Source organism: Orcinus orca, chromosome 14, assembly GCF_937001465.1.
Source record: "Orcinus orca chromosome 14, mOrcOrc1.1, whole genome shotgun sequence".
Classification (NCBI taxonomy): domain Eukaryota; kingdom Metazoa; phylum Chordata; class Mammalia; order Artiodactyla; family Delphinidae; genus Orcinus; species Orcinus orca.
Genome location: NC_064572.1, coordinates 56,205,686 through 56,223,199, shown reverse-complemented (window position 1 = coordinate 56,223,199; position 17,514 = coordinate 56,205,686). Strand labels below are relative to the sequence as shown.

At 36.7% G+C, this 17,514-nt stretch overlaps 1 protein-coding gene across 4 annotated transcripts in view; it reads right to left on the bottom strand.

Annotated features, from left to right (window-relative positions):
- Window positions 1-17,514, bottom strand: part of BTAF1 (B-TFIID TATA-box binding protein associated factor 1) — a 93,666-nt gene that overhangs the window by 13,031 nt on the left and 63,121 nt on the right. For all 4 annotated transcript variants that reach the window (XM_004279394.3, XM_033404876.2, XM_049696503.1 and 1 more), the window contains 11 exons: window positions 15,272-15,698; window positions 14,114-14,304; window positions 12,260-12,413; window positions 11,733-11,842; window positions 10,147-10,348; window positions 8,624-8,772; window positions 3,073-3,225; window positions 2,730-2,851; window positions 2,473-2,640; window positions 458-535; window positions 197-326 (listed from right to left, as the gene is read on the bottom strand). In XM_004279394.3, the coding sequence (XP_004279442.1) occupies window positions 197-326; window positions 458-535; window positions 2,473-2,640; window positions 2,730-2,851; window positions 3,073-3,225; window positions 8,624-8,772; window positions 10,147-10,348; window positions 11,733-11,842; window positions 12,260-12,413; window positions 14,114-14,304; window positions 15,272-15,698 (1,884 nt within the window). The remainder of the gene's footprint in view (window positions 1-196; window positions 327-457; window positions 536-2,472; window positions 2,641-2,729; window positions 2,852-3,072; window positions 3,226-8,623; window positions 8,773-10,146; window positions 10,349-11,732; window positions 11,843-12,259; window positions 12,414-14,113; window positions 14,305-15,271; window positions 15,699-17,514) is intronic.

The window sequence follows — 17,514 nt, the reverse complement described above, 5'->3', positions numbered from 1 at the left end:
TTTAAATATGAGATTTAAAACCTAGTTTGCTCACATACTGCTACATACCAAATGAACCATTATAAAAGCAAGATAATTATTGGAAATTATCATTCCTATAAACTAAAAAAACCTCTTTAATTCACTGTCAAATGCCAAGCCTTCTCTCCACATGGCAAATATTAAAAAAAAAAAAAAAAAAAAGGTAAATAATTACCTGGATTGGTGTTCCAGAAAGAATAATCCTATAATTAGCAGTCAGTTGTTTTACTGCTTTTGACAATTTTGTTTTTCCATTTTTGATGACATGGCCTTCATCAAGAATACAGTAGTTAAATTTAATATTTCTGAAGAAAAACAAAAAATGTTAGCATCTTTTACTATATGTCAGGAACAATATGAAGTCTTTGAGGCAGGAAAATGCTAAGTCTCTCTGAATTTGATACTAAGTCTTTCTTTAAAAAAGTTTAATTCTTACCTAAAGAAATCTATGTCGTTTCTCACAACATCATATGAAGCCACTATCAGATTGTGCCTTTTCACCTGATGCTGTAACCTGTATTTAAAAATACATAAGATTACAAAATGGGGAATCTGCAAAGTTTATAATATGCTTTCAAGGGGAAAACCACAGATGCCATTGTATAAAGTGCTTTCAATCTACCTACTAAGCCCTAATTCCCTTCTGCTTACTCTACATCCATGACCCTGATACCTGAAGGCCATTCTTCTTATGACTTGGCCTTGTTGCCCTAACTCAGTCTGATTAGAAAAGAGACAGGTACCTGACTCAAAATGTGGAGGTCATTTTAACTTTATTTGCCAACACCTCTTCCTTGGAGGCACTCACTATTCCTTCACCATTCCATGTTGTGCTGGGGGGTAGAGGGGGAGCTATCAATCACACGTCCTCATAGTCACCAAAGAGATGAAGCATTTTAATCAGGTCAAGCCATTCACAATATTTTATCCCCTGACCACAAAGACTGGTTTGGGGGCATGACCCAGTCAAGGCCAGTCAGTCATCTCAAGTACTGATATATTCATGATGGGAGAGAGAAGATTTCTGTTTATTATAGTTGCCAAGCTAGGAGAATGCCCATGGTCATCTTACCTACCAACAGTAGACTGAAGTCCAGTAGAGATCAACAGAACAAGTTATACGTGGGGAAGAATAGTAAATTAGATGTACCTGAAGCAAGAATTCACCCCCTGAGATTCTCAGTTTAATTAATGAATTTGCCATTTGCTTAAGCTAGTCTGAGCTGAGCTTCTACCACTTGTAAATGGATGAATTCTTTTACAATAAATTCTTTAAGAGTACAAGCTGTTGAGCTGCCTGTGTTCCAATCTTCATTTAATTAGCTGAGTGACCTTCTTCCCAGACCCCATGTCTTAGACTCCTCATCTGCAAACTGGGAATAATAGTACCCATACCTCATAAGGTAATTATGAGAATACACAATTTTACATAAATGTAAATAAAACTGCTTAGAATAATGCCTAGCCAGTAAGTGCTCAATATATGTTAGCTATTATTAACAGAAGGGCAGCAAATCTATGGACTAATCACCAATCTATGACTATCCAAGCTTTAAAAGATGAACTGAAATCAGGGCTTTCCTCATGGCACGGTGGTTAAGAATCCGCTTGCCAATTCAGGAGACACGGGTTTGAGCCCTGGTCCGGGAAGATCCCACATGCCACGGAGCAACTAAGCCCGTGTGCCACAACTACTGAGCCTGCGCTGTAAAACCCGCGAGCCACAACTACTGAGCCCGTGTGCCACAACTACTGAAGCCTGTGCACCTACAGCCCATGCTCTGCAACAAGAGAAGCCACAGCAATGAGAAGCCCACGCACCACACCGAAGAATAGCCCCTGCTCGCCGCACCTACAGAAAAGCCCGTGTGCAGCAACGAAGACCCAGTGTAGCCAAAAATAAATAAATAAATTTATTTTAAAAAAAGATGAACTGAAATCAATGATATACCACTCTTCAACATTTGTATTTAGGAACAGAGATGTACTAGTCGATAGAAAGAAGGTAAAACTAATACAACTCTAGTGTTTCTGTGGTATCAGGGCAACTAGAGCAAGCCACTGTGGACCAAAAAACATTTTTGAGGAGAGAGAAGAAGAAAGAGGGAGCACTTCGGGAAAGTGAGTAGAAAATGAGGATACAACAGAAGCACCTAGAAGATACTATGATCAGAAGACTTCCAAGAAAGGCACAGAGAATGGTTTTGGTTCCTGACAGTTTCCTGGCTCCAAAACTTAGAAAGCCCAACTGATTGTTAACAATGGCTAAAGTCCTTGAATTTTGATGAGTCTCACTGATTATATCTTTATTATTCACTCACCTTTCTTAAATAAGTAAGTTCCTATGTCTGACAACCAAAAAAGCTAACTAGAATTCATTTTTAATCGATTTTATTCTTCCAAACTACTTAAAGAAAAAGATAAAACATTTTTTGGTTGTCCAGTTCTTACCTTATTCTTTCAGTGGGAGGTCCAGTATAATGCAATGGATTGAGATATTCTCTGGAGCAAAATTTACCTACTTCATCCACCCAATGACCTGTTAATGTTGGCGGACAAACCACCAAGGAAGGAAGTGGCATACATTCTGCCAATTTTGATCTTGCATATTCCTGGGCCCTTTAGACAGCAAAACACAATGAATTAACCAGTTCGTTTAAACTGCTCAGCATCTGAAAGCCTTCTTTTAAAATAACATTTAAAATTACCTGTGACAATGATCTCCTGCTAGAATGCAGATGGACTGTAAAGTTTTTCCTAAACCCATGTCATCACACAGAATTCCATGAAGCTTATACTTATTAAGAAATGCTAACCAGTTCACACCATCCTGAAAGGTTGGGAGAAAAAGAAAAATGTGAACAGATCATAACAAATTTTTTCTTGTAAAGAACATGTTTACACAGACCAAAAAATCTGTATTTTTACAGGCAATGAGAAATAAATGGGTATAAGACCCTAGACAGAAGAACTGAATTACTATATCAATTTTTAAACTCTTTAAGGCACATTTACAAGGAATACTCACTATTTATAAGTATAAAACTTTACCTGCTGATATTTTCTGAGTTCAGCATTGATTGGTACTGGAATCTTGTAATTTTCTAATTTTTTCCCATCTAACAATTGCTCCAAAAAGTGTCGTTCCTTGGCTTTCAACTGGATTAATTCTTCTGACATATTTGGAGGGTCTGGAATGCCTGCCTAAAATTGTTTTTTAAAGTGTATTAAAACTATTTGCTACTATTTATTAATTTTTCCATCCTCAGATTATGAAATCATTTCACATCTTATCAAAATACAAATGCAGAGATAACACAATATTGTAAACCAACTATACTTCAATTATAAAAAATACCAAAAATAAAACATATATATGTATATATATAAAAATGCAGAGAAAAAAGCAATTCAAAAATAGTATGATTTTAAAGACTGGAAGACAAATATTTAAGTTTGACAGGTATTAAAAGTGCTATAATAAGACTACTAAATAAACACATTTGAGATATTTTAAAGAACACAGCTACAATTTATTTTTTCCAGTACCATGGCATTACTTGATAAAGAGGCAAATAAAATTGTACAGTTTATTTTAAGTGAAATCCTGTTACTGGAGCTTCTCAATTTTAGTGTTATGATACCCCAGGGTATTGGTTCTCAAAATGTGGTCTGCAGACCTCTCAGGATTTCTAAGACCTTTTCAAAGGGTTATTGACGTCAACTATTTCATAACAAAAGAAAGACATTACTTTTTTCACTGTGTTGACATTTGCTCTGATGCACAAATATAATGGGCAAAACTGCTTGTGCCTCAGAAAGAATCAAGGCAATGTCCCCAAGTGTACTGGTAGGCACTGCAGTATTCCTCACAGCCATCCACCAGCTTTTTTTTTTTTTTTACTATATATATATATATTTTTTTTTTTGCTGTAGGTTTTTTTTTACATCTTTATTGAAGTATAGTTGCTTTACAATGGTGTGTTAGTTTCTGCTTTATAACAAAGTGAATCAGTTATACATATACATATGTTCCCATATCTCTTCCCTCTTCCCTCCCTCCCTCCCTCCCTATCCCACCCCTCTAGGTGGTCAACACCAGCTTTTTTTTAAAGTTGATTTCACTTAAGAATGTCCTTGAGGGCTTCCCTGGTGGCGCAGTGGTTGAGAGTCCGCCTGCCAATGTGGGGGACACGGGTTCGTGCCCCGGTCCGGGAAGATCCCACATGCCACGGAGCGGCTGGGCCCGTGAGCCATGGCCGCTGAGCCTGCGCATCCGGAGCCTGTGCTCCACAACGGGAGAGGCCACAACAGTGAGAGGCCCGCATATCACAAAAAAAAAAGAAAAAAGAAATGTAAAGTGAAAGTTAAGAAATGTAAAATTCTCAGAAAAGAACTTCAATTAAATTCAATTAAAATATAAGTTCCTTATAATACCAGAAATAGTATCAGGAGTGAGGTGTATACACTGAGTCTTAAGATGATTGCATGTTATATTTTCAGAAGGTTTTTTTTTTTTTTGCTGTGCTGCAGGGCTCGAGGGATCTTAGTTCCCCAACCAGGGATCAAACCTGTGCCCCCTGCAGTGGAAGCGTGGAGTTCTAACCACTGGACCATCAGGGAATTCCCTCAAAAGGTTTTAGAATTAACAACTTTGTCAATTAAGATAGAAACTAACATTTTAACACATCTAATACCATAATGACAACCATCAAAATGAAGCCTTTCTGCACAGTGCTTTATAAGTAACAAATCTTCAAACATTTATCCTCATGGACCTTTTAATAAATGACAACCAGATATAAGGCCATACATTAGGGACATTTCCTAACAACGATTAGGATTCATAAATACTGTTTAGTGCCAGGAACCCTTCCTTTGAGTATCTTCCTCACCCCAATTCCTATAAAAGCAGCAAGAGTTACTAATAGTGCAAGGAATTAAAGCTTCTATCAAAACCACTGGTTTATATTCCCTGAATCCTTGACTGAAAAGTACATGATTCTTCCTATGAAGATGGGACAGAGCAAATCAAGATAAAGTGAAACAGGAATTAACTTGCATGACATTCTTGTTTCTATTGCTGCATTTTCAAACTCATAGCATCTAATCTGCTATTAATCCTATCCAGTGTGTTTTTATTTGTAATTATATCTTTCAACTCAAGAAGTTCAATTTGGGTTGTTCTTATGTCTTCCATTTTGCTCCTCATCACACTCATGCTTTCCCTCTACCTTCTTGAACATATGGAGCATATTTTAATGTCCTTGTATACTAATTCTATTATCTGGGTCATTTCAGGGTCTGCTTCTATTGACTGACTTTTCTCCTGGTTAACTTTTTTTTGGGGGGCAGGATCTCAGTTCCCTGAGCAGGGATTGAAACCTGGCCATGGCAATGAAAGCCTGGAATCCTAACCACTAGGCCACCAGGGAACTCCCTCTGGCTAATTTTCTGATGGGTGCTAAACGTCCTAAGTTTTACGCTGTTGGGTGCTGAACTTTTGGGGGTTAAACAGTTTTTTCTTTTGGGGATATAGTTAAATTACCTGAAACCAATTTGATCCTTTTCAGGCTTGCTTTTAAGCTTTATTAAGGTGGGTTCAAATCAGTCTTCTGTCAAGGGTTAATTTGGCCCTACTACTCAGGCAATATACTTCTAAGGACTGTACTCAGTGCCCTATATGGTAGGTCCTCTGACTCAGCTTGGGGGAAATACCTATTCTTGACCCTGTGTGAGCTCTGGGAATTGTTCCACCTACTCCTTTCTGATTTTCCCCCCAGTCTCAAACATATTCTCATACATATGCCCAGATGAATGAATACTCAGCCTTCGTGTGGACCTCTGGAGCTTCCTCTCTGTGCAGCTACTTCCTCTCAGGTACTCTGCCTTGCAAATTCTACCCATCTTGTCCTCCCTGCACTCTGACTCTGCTAGCCTCTGTTTAGGTTTCACTTCCCTGTCCTATGGTCTGGAAGCTCACTCCAGGCAGTAAGCTAGGGCATTTCATTTGTTCCCTTGTTGTTCAGTGTCTGAAATCCATTGTTTGATTCATTTTGTCTGGTTTTCTGAGTTAAGGTAGGAGGATAAATCTGTTTTATCATGGCTGGAAGCAAAATATGCATCACATCCTTGTAATTTTCACATCTATCAAAGGGAATCTTATCAATCTTTTCTCAGTCTCTAAAGTTCAAAATCTCTTTTCTTTGCCAACTTGTTATCAAGTACTGTTATTCTCCCTTAAAAAAACAAGTAGTTTAGACTCTTTATCACCTCACAGTGGATCTGGGCTCTGGGGGCACTTACATTCTAATCCACATTCAAACAGCTATTAAACTGATTTTCCTAAAACACTGCTTTCATCATCTACTCCTTTGCTCAAAGCACACATGATGGTTTCTCATCACTCATTCATTTCAATGCCAAAAAAGACCAAGGGGACAAAGCATAATCAACTTAGTTTACAGATAAGATGATGCAAGGCCCAAAAGTTAAAGGATATGAGTAAGACCTAGGAAGCAGAGGATGGAAACAATTCAGGAAATGTCACTTGGGTCTTTTGATACAGTAGTCTAGTATTTTTTTAGTCACGGTGGTTATTTTAACATATTGTGGAAAAAATATTCATGCAGAGAAATATATAAACAAAGGTACAGATCAATAAATTAGAAAACAAACAGCTCTCTAACTACTGCCTGATTAAGGAAACAGCCCTGCCATCATCCTACAAGGTCCTGTAAGCTCCCCCCAGTGATAACCCACTCTCCTTTCCTCAAGAGGTAATCATCTTACTGACTTTTCATGGCAATTTCTTTTTTACCTTTCTTTATACCTTTATCACCTAAGTATGCATCCCATGTACTTCTGCCTATTTTTGAATGTCATAAAAATAGAATCTTACGTTAAGGATTCACTAATTGTCGTATATATCTGTACTTTGTTCATTCTTATTGCAGTATAATAATCCACAGTTAACATACCTACTCTACAGATAATGAATATCTGAGTGGTTTTAAGACTACTATAAATAATGGTATAAATAATATTCTTGAAGGTGTGTCTTGGATGTATTCTGAATTTCTCTAGGATATATACCTAGCATAGATTTGATGGGTCATTGGGATGGGAATCTTCAACTTTACCAGATATAGCCAATTTTTTTTTTTTTTCAGAGAGGCTATCATCCAACTTACGCTCATATTTTGCTGGTGGAAATATAAAATGGTAGAGTTACTCTGGGAAAAACAGTTTGGCAGTTTCTTAAAAAGTTAAACACGATATGATCCAGTAATTCCACTCCTAAATATCTGCTCAAAAGAAATAAAAGCAGGGACTTCTCTGGCGGTCCAGTGGTTAAGAATCCATGTTCTGGGGCTTCCCTGGTGACGCAGTGGTTAAGAATACACCTGTCAATGCAGGGGACACAGGTTCGAGCCCTGGACCAGGGAGATCCCACATGCTGCAGAGCAACTAAGCCCGTGCACCACAACTGCTTAGCCTGTGTGCCACAATTACTGAAGCCTGTGTGCCTACAGCCTGTCCTCTGCAACAAGAGAAGCCACTGCAACGAGAAGCCCGTGCGCCGCAACGAAGAGTAGCCCCTCGCTCGCCGCAACTAAAGAAAGCCTGCGCGCAGCAACAAAGACCCAACGCAGCCAAAAATAAATAAATAAAACAAATAAATTAAAGGAAAGAAATAAAGGCATACATCCACACAAAGACTTTATAAGTGCATAAAGTGCACGTCCATAGCAGCATTACTCATAATAGCCAAAAGCTGGTAATAAGCCAAATGTCCATCAACTGGTGAATGGATAAACAAAATGTGGTGTCTCCATAAAGTAGAGTATTATTGGCCAGTAATACTCTAAACGCACCCAAAAGGATAATACACCCAAAAGGAGCTACTGACATACTACACCACGGATGAACTGCATATATACTTACTTCCTGATTTACAAAAATCCCATAAAAATATATAAGTGGCTAAGTGGAAGGGTCCTGGCTTTTCCCTTGCTTCAAGCCACTTCTATTTCCCACACTGGCCACATATATTATTTCTGTAGCATGAATATACTCCAAAATTCTCCAACTTCAGCCTTCTAGTCTGCTTTCTCCATAATCCAACAGAGACATCGTTTGCTTTTTACACTTTCAATTACCATCTTTCAAATTTAACTTTCACGTAAACTTCAGAACAGAATCTTTACATAGATGTTACCAGGGATACTTAGGAACAATTCTATTTCTAGAATAGCATCAATGAATTATCATTCTTTTAGGAACCATAGTTTTTGTTTGTTTGTTTTTTAAATTTTTGGCCGTGTCGTGTGGCATGTGGGATCCTAGTTCCCCAATAGAACCTGTGCCCCCTGCATTGGGGTCTTAACCACTAGACTGCCAGGGAAGTCCCAGAACCATAGTTTTATTTAAAACACTGTATTAAAAAAAAAATTACCCATTAAAGCATAAAATTCTTAACACTTATAACATAAACATATTCAAATCTTTTTTTAAACCTGACATGTTCTTTAAAAAGGGTTACAATTACTATGAAGTTACTGAAAACATTAAGTCCATAAACCAAGTATCTTCAACTTACCTCAAGTGGCATGAGTCTAATTAGTGTTGCAAAGCACTGTGTAGCCATGAATCTTACACTGTCCGTCTGATCACTCATTCTTCCCAACACAGGCACGACTAAAAGGACAATATATGGAACAATACCAACATCCAGTTGTTCCATTACACCTGAGTAAGTTATTAAGGAAATTTCCAACTGGTTCCAAGGTAGATGTTTTCACAAACTAAGACCATGACTTCTATAACAGTTCCTCATTTTCTCACCTGTATTATGAAGAACTGACTGTCCCTCAAGGTCTATGATTCAACTATAACAGCATTTGTACAATGTTACTCCTTTGTGAACATTATGTAACTTTCTCATGATTAAGAAGATAAAATGATGTTTTTCACCTGAGGAAGGTTGGAGGTAACTTTATTAATAAGACTTTTTTCCATAGAGAAATTCCTACAAGTTTCTAGAATTCCCATACCAAAATTGAGTTACAATTGCAAGCAAGGGAGCACAACTCAGCGTCAAAGATTAATTCCAAATTTCCCACCAATATCTCAACAATCTTAAACTGGACATAGCAGGCCCAGTGAGTTCAGTCCTCCTGTAATCTTTAGCATTTCTGAGCCAGAGTTTCTAACTGATTTAATCTCTACCCGTCTTTCTTGCTCTTATACCGAAATATCTTTCGGGTTATTTCGAGAAAAGAATGTCAGTGGATGCCATACCCTTGGTAAAAGCTTGCTTGTAGGGCTTCCCTGGTGGCGCAGTGGTTGAGAGTCTGCCTGCCGATGCAGGGGACGCGGGTTCGTGCCCCGGTCCAGGAAGATCCCACATGCCGTGGAGCTGCTGGGCCCGTGAGCCATGGCCACTGAGCCTGCACGTCCAGAGCCTGTGCTCCACAACAGGAGAGGTCTCAACAGTGAGAGGCCCGTGTACCGCAAAAAATGATAATAATAATAAATAAATAAGCTTGCCTGTATATTTCTAGTTATTTAGTATATACTTAGTCATTTTCTACCCAAGTAATGAACAAAGCGAACATAATGTTTATAAGAACTACCTATATCTGATTAATATTAAAAAAAATTGATTATAAACCAAATAAACAGATTAGTTACTAGATAAATAGTTCATGAGGTACATAAAATTTTTGCCTGTAAAAAGATCTCTTAAAATTAATAGTAATTCTTCAGACTTTCTGTGTGAATATTTTCATAATCAAATGTAAATATATTTATAATGTATTATAATGTAATAAAAATACACTTCAAAATAAAATCTTAAAAAGTAGGTTTCTTTTTGGAACAAGGTTATGTGCGTATTTGTTTTTGTTCTGTTTTGTTTTGTTTTTGCTGCACTGCGCAGCTTGAGGGATCTTAGTTCCCTGACCAAAGATCGAACCCATGCCCTCAGCAGTGAAAGCACGGAGTCCTAACCACTGGACCACCAGGGAATTCCCTGTGCACATTTGAATAAATTTTATTTTAGTCATCCTTAAATAAAATGAATATAATTTCTGAATAGTTTGTCAAAATAAAAAAGGATACAGGCAAGTGCTTCAATTGCACCCTCTTGTTTGATATTGTCATCAATTGCTCCCAGCCATGGAAGAACCTTCTCCAAAAAAATATTCATTGTTTCCATGGTACCTATTTTGCTCATGACGCCTATACAACGAGCAGCCATGTGCCTCACTGCAGTGCTGGGGTACTGAAGGCACATATAAAGATGAGGCAAATGCTGTACCAACTAAAAACAAAAAGTTTAAGATAATCAGAACACTCATTAAGGAATCTACTGTTCAAAATATAACTATAACGGCCCATACTCAGAGGTTCTCAATATTCTAAGTAACTCTAAATCCAGGAATATCTCCAATTACCTCAAACCATTACTGTCAAAACATCCTCAATAAAAATTTAAATCTAAGTTGTTATTATAATGCTTTTAAAAAGAATAGAAAGGTGCAGAACTTCTCCCCTGTTCACTATCCTCTTACGCATCAGGGAACACTCAATTCTTTCCAAAATTAGCAGGGAACGCATCAAAGGGACTTGCAAAAATCTCCTACTGAGGGTGGGAAAATGACACCACACATCATCAGCCCCCTCCCAATATGGCTTAGTTTTAGGTACATACTTTTTTATTCACGGGGTTGAGTGATCTCGATTTTGTTCTGGGCACTATACTTTGGTAGGTATTTTCCACTTTAACTTCCTGGCTTACCAAAGGCAATATGATCACAAGACCACAACATATCCCATTATTAAATGTCTGCTGCATGGAAGCCAGGATTAATGCTCATGAGATCCAGGTACTTGCTCAACAGACTAGCCTTACAGCTCAGCTGAATGCATGCTGTTGATCACGGAGGGTGAGCATATAAAGGATTCTGCCCTTCTTTACTAATGATAAATCCGCAAAATTTAACAAGAATATGCTTTATTACTATATAAACAGAAAAATTTCACTCTTCTCTACTCTCTCCTAGATTCTCCCTCTTATATTAGATGTGAATAGAGAATTGGAGATAGCACCCTTCACAATGTTATAAACTGCAGAGAGCTTCCTATTGCAGTTATACGGAAAGAGTAATACTTTCTTCAATGGAAAAACCAGACAATTAATTCTCTAGTCTATGTTCCTCCTCCCTCTGTTCCAATTTTTTGGTAAGAGATATTTTAACAGTCAAAAAATAAACCCAGGTTCTATCTTTGCCACTGACTAGTTTCATCTCTGAGAGGTAACTTCCTTCTACCATTACATTTATCTTGGAAAGAGGTTTTATTACCTGTACTCTTCCTTTCCTAGACTATATTGTTAAGATGGTATAGATGAATAGGGATGTGGCTTTCTTTCCTGTTTATACCTGGCTTCTGCGTCATCAGAGCCCTGTCCCTACTGCCCTGTATTCTAAGCTCCCAGAGTGGGTTTTCTATCATTCATGCACCCAGCTCTGCCTCAAAGCCCATAAGAGTTGAGTTGTCAGGAAAGAAGGAATCTAGATATAGCATATAAAAGAAAATGCAATTATAAGGGATGACATCAAAGTTGCACTTTTCATTCAAGCCTTAAGTCTAATAAGACTACTTGTTTTACTAGAAAAAAAACTACACTTGCATTAGTTAGTTACCAAGGGATGAAGCTCAGAATCCATTGACACTGCTGCTGTTTCAAAAACTTGCAGAGAATTCACCAGTTCTTGGGCAGGGCCATCTCCCTTTTCCAGGAGGGACTTTCCATCTATTAAAACATATTGATTTAAGTGCATATTACCTTGCAAATAATTCTTTAAAATCTAGAGCCCACAAAAAGTTTTAGCACTCCCCCAGGTACTGTGGGAGAGTCTATTTTGCTTTATAATGTAAAATGAAATACCATGTCCTTAATTTAACTGCTGAGGTACTACACCTAAAGCAACTAAAGGTGTAACATAATGATCCATTTCAAATATCTGTTTCTAAATACGTAATAGAAAAAGTAAAAAGCAAAAAGTATGCAAAATGACATGAAAATAAATGTTTTTACCAACCTTCCATTTAAAAACTTACCAGCTGGCCTGGGATAAACAGGTATAGGCATTGTTATTTTATAAGGACATACGTAATGGATATATACTGAAATCTGTTTAAAATGCAACTCGGAAAAATATGTACACACCAAAATTATTTATGTCGATTGTATTCCTCAATGGACCAACCATAGCATCCCAGAGATGTGGCAACTTCACTGCCATTTCACCACCAAAATGCTTCACTATAGTTGTCAAGGCAAATTCAGCTCCTCTCCGTTGTACCAGGTAAGGCTTCTGGGCCTAAAATTAAATGTTAGTTGAAAACGAAATTTGAGAAAAAAGTATAATGCATTTGAAATGTTATTAAGATAATTTAAAAGTCACTACCTAAGAATTCACAGTGTTACCATTAACTAATTAAGCAATTACTGGACATATTTACCATAACTATAAACATTTCTCAATAATTAAACTTACATGGGCATAAAATCCCAAACTAGATTTTCACATCCAAAGTAAAATACTTTCGGGGGGTTGGAGATAAGGAATAGATAAATATGTGCTGTTTCTAGAGACAGTTCTAAGTAACATGTTTTTTTCTTCTCTCCACTCCAAAGAAAAAGGTAGAGGAAAAGGAGATAAAATGATGGGCCCTTATTTATATTTGCTTAAGGGATAGAATATGAACATCTATTTAATTTAACCACAAGATTAATAACCTCTTACTTAGCAGTAATTTTTTTTTTTTTTTTTTTTTTGCGGTATGCGGGCCTCTCACTGTTGTGGCCTCTCCTGTTGCGGAGCACAGGCTCCGGACGTGCAGGCTCAGCGGCCATGGCCCACAGTCCCAGCCGCTCCGCGGCATGCGGGATCCTTCTGGACCAGGGCACGAACGCGTGTCCCCTGCATTGGCAGGCGGACTCTCAACCACTGCGCCACCAGGGAAGCCCAGTAATTTAATAATAATTAAATAGAAAAGAAACTGTCCCCCCAGAAAGATACATATATATTTTTAAATGAAGGAACTATGTAAACCATGTAAGTATAAATATTAAAACCACAGTAAATTTTTGATTAAAATTATGGGAAGAATATAGATAGTGAAAAAACCTTCATTCACAGAATATTTTAAAAGAAATATACACAATAAGCTAAGATTTTGGTTTAAAAAAAGAAACTTAAAATAGGCCTATACTTTATAGAAATATATTAAACACATGTCTTTTAGCATTGATAGTTTATTGCTGAACTCAGGTTAAGTTCCTATGTCTTGCAACCAAAAGAGCTACCTAGAGCATTCATTCCATTGTTAACAATGTGACTGTAAGATTTTCCAAAACCAAACACTTTTTAAAATCATCTTTAAAGAAGACTGTACTGTAGAATAAGTAGACCAATGAAACAGAATAGAGAGCCCAAGGAGATCCTTATATATACAAAGCATGACATAAAACAGAGGTGCCATTATAAACCAGGGAGGAAAAGATTCAACGGTGGGATAAACTGGCTGTCCATGTGGGCAAATAAATTTAGATTCCTACCTCACATCACATAGTTAATAAATTCCAAGTTGACTAAAAGTCAGATAGGTAAAACTTTGACATGTATAAACTTATCCTCTGAATATCAACAGCAATTCCTGACATTGATAGGACTGAGAAAAGTTAGCTTTCACTATTACTTAACATCTCTGTAGTCACTGTTATAGGAATTAGTTTATATTCAAGAATGACTTATGTACCCACTACTGAGAAGGTTTCTTGCCTAGGAAGATAATCATCAAGTTAAGCTGGTAAAAATAATAAGAGGCATGAGAAATTTGAAGAAGTTTTCCGTTTTTCTGGACCCTGTTGCTGCAGTACTCCAAAAAGTTATTAGCCCCAGTTCTTTCACTTAAAAATATTAAAATAACAATTCTAGAAGCTGATATGACAATTTAGCTCTCAATCTGTAAGATACTTGTTTTAAAATCAGAGTATTCAAAGAAAAAAACTATTTACCTCATCAAGTTCAACAAGGATATTTCCACTACCTCCTGCAGGAAGATCTGCTATTTGAGCTTTTACTGCTTTGGGGGTAGGACCTCGCCTACTTGTGATAGCAAAAGCAGCTTTTTGATGCCTATAGAGTGTAATTATACCCCTGTGCTTGGTGACAGTATGATGCATTCCATCTTTTTCAGAGTTGGATCCTATTAAGGAAAAAAGTTAAATAACTTTTAAAGCATAATATAGGTGACCAAATGTTTCCTGCTCCAAAAGAGATACAACACATTTTAAAATTGTCTTTTAAGCCTCAATTTTTATAGGCCAATGATACTTTCTTTAGACAATGAAATGGTAACAAAAATCAGTAATTTATAACATTGAATGTTTTAATATTTGCATAGGACCATACTTAATACAACCAAATTTGCAGCATCATATTAACAACAAGAAATATTACATGCAAGAATGAATGTACCTTCAGTTAAAAGTACATTAATTCTTTAAAAATGAATGTTTCCAGGCATAAAAAGAAACATTAAAAAACAATGCAAGTAAGTTTTCTTTAAAAAAAAAAAAAAGTCCATAGTTACCATGAATTCAGAAACACCAACCACTGCAAAATATTGCTGCCTCACATAGCTCTCAGGGACAGGGATGGGGGGAATTTAGGACTAAGGTATGTGAAGAAACATTGGTCCTTGAGATTAGCCTACAAAGAGCAGTTACTTTCCATATAAATTTTCTGGATGAAAATAGAAAAGCTGTTTAAGCATTATTTGCTAAAGGTAACAGAGCTCACTTATCTCATAAGACATGTACTAAATTAGAGAAACCAGAATTTTACAGGGAAGAACTTTTATTCACCACTGGATATAATTAAGTTTTCTAGCTCTGTTAACAGTAAACCCTATAATTATGGTCTTGAAAGAGAAGTTAAGGGTTAACACCTGTCTCATAGAATTTAGTCATTTTATATATCAGGTCTTTTATGAATAACTTATTTAAGTTAAGAGGTTGTGATTTTATTAGCAATATGTGCAAATTCTCTCAAAATGGGAAAAAGCTCCACCATAAACTGGATTTGTGCTTAAATTATACCTGTTAAGTGACTATAAACAAATTTAAATGGTTAATTCTTTCTCTACCCCAAATAAAACTTTAGATATATACCTTTAGAATTTTCCTGGCCACTTTGTGTTGGTACTGGACACGTGACAGAAGGAGTTAGATATGGGTCCACACAAAGTGAGCTACAGAGATTTTTAATAATTTTTGAATTGGGACAGGGCGTCCTTCTTGTGCACTGCTGTAGTAGTTTGGCTATGCACTGAGCCGCATAGTTCTGCACTAGAGTATTCTCTTCTTTTTTAATTGTCTCCATTAATGGTTTTATAATAGGATTTAATTTCTCCGGAAGTTGCTGCAAGCTTACAACTGCACATGCAGCAAAAGTATGCACTCTCAACTGCAACACTTGCCACTCCTGGTTGGTCTCTGTAACTGTCATTTGGACCTGCTGTCGTTTACTATCTAACTGCTGTAACACTTGAGGATTTAAATCGAAAGATGATGTGACTTCATTAAAAACAGCAGTGACCTATTAAAAAAGAGAAATCAAAAATCATTAAGGACATCAACCCCAAATAGCCTGTAAACTCCTAAAGGGCAGACAACAAACTTTCTGTTTCAATTTTAAGTTCCATGATATCTAGTACTATTTTAGTATTCAGTAAACTAAATAAATGTCCAAAACCTTCCAAGTAAACTTTATTTTATTTTTTATTTATTTATTTTTTTGTGGTACGCGGGCCTCTCATTGTTGTGGCCTCTCCTGTTGTGGAGCACAGGCTCCGGACGCGTAGGCTCAGTAGCCATGGCTCACGGGCCCAGCCGCTCCGCGGCATGTGGGATCCTCCCGGACCGGGGCACGAACCCACATCCCCTGCATCGGCAGGTGGACTCTCAACCACTGCGCCACCAGGGAGGCCCTAAACTTTATTTTAATCTGACTTAATTTAACATTAGTATTATATTGTTTAAGAAAGACAGTTTCTTGAGAGACTTATTATATCTAATAAGTTTGAGTGAAAAATCACACACAATACCCACATAGTACTTTGGTGAAATGAGAACGCTGTAAGCAAATATAAACCAACAGTTAAGAGAGGATGGTACAACAGTCATTAATTATTTAATTACCAAGAGCTGCTTAAAGCTGTAAGACTGTGGCATCAGACTACTTTACAAGCCCCGTTAAAAGACTGTTCAATACATCTTCTTAAAACAACTTTATGAGATATAATTCACATACAATACACTCATTTAAAGTGTACAATTCAATGGTTTTTATTATATTCAGAGTTGTACAACCATCACCACAATTTTAGAACATTTTCATCACCCCCATGTAACCACTTATCTACTTTCTATCTTGATAGATTTGCCTATTCTGGACATTTCATATAGATGGACTAATATAATGTGTAATCTTTTGTGACTAGATTCTTTCATTTAGCATAATTCTTCCAAGGTTCACTGATGTTGTATCATGTATAATTACTTCATTCCTTTTTTTGCCAAATAATATTACACTATATGGATATATCAGTTGCATTTTTCCATTCATTAGTTGATGACTGGATGGGTTGGTTCCACCTTTTAGCTATTACGAATAATGTTGCTATGAACATTTATGTACAAGTTTCTGTGCACACATTTTTTAAATTACCATTTAAAGACTGTGATGGATTACATAACAAAAATAGTCGTCTTGTTTGATAGGTAACTGCAATCATAAAGAGGCTCCATAAATCCAATCTGATCAATGTTGGTCAGAAAAGCCTGTAACATTAAAGAACCTACCTTTTTTTTTAATGGAGAACCCAATTTTTCAGACTTAGAAATAATCAATTCCCTTATGGACAAGACTGATAATGCCAACCTCTATTATAAAAAGCAAAATAGGCACACAAATAAGATCTTCTTTTATCATTATAAAATACCAAAGACTTTAAATTGAGCTGTATCTGCTTCATCTTGATCTGTTCTCTACAAAGGAACATGATCACATACCACTTCTAGCTTATACTTTCCACTTTGCTTTGTCTATTTTATGTGTTCAAGCTTTGCATAAGATTATTTGAAACAGGTTTCATTACTAAAAGTTTAAAAACATTGTCCTAAATACACTGTGCTTCTGTCAATTTTCAATGATTCTAGGCAATTTAGGAAAAGCTTTCCAATTACCCCAAATTCATTCACTCAACAAATATTTAATGAGTAATACTAAGAGATGAGTATCAATGTCTTCATACACTCAAAAAATGTTGAGAATAATGTGGGAGACAGATACATAAGTAAACAAGACAATGTAACATGAAACTAAGGTAAGTGCAAGTTGCTGTGGTAGCACA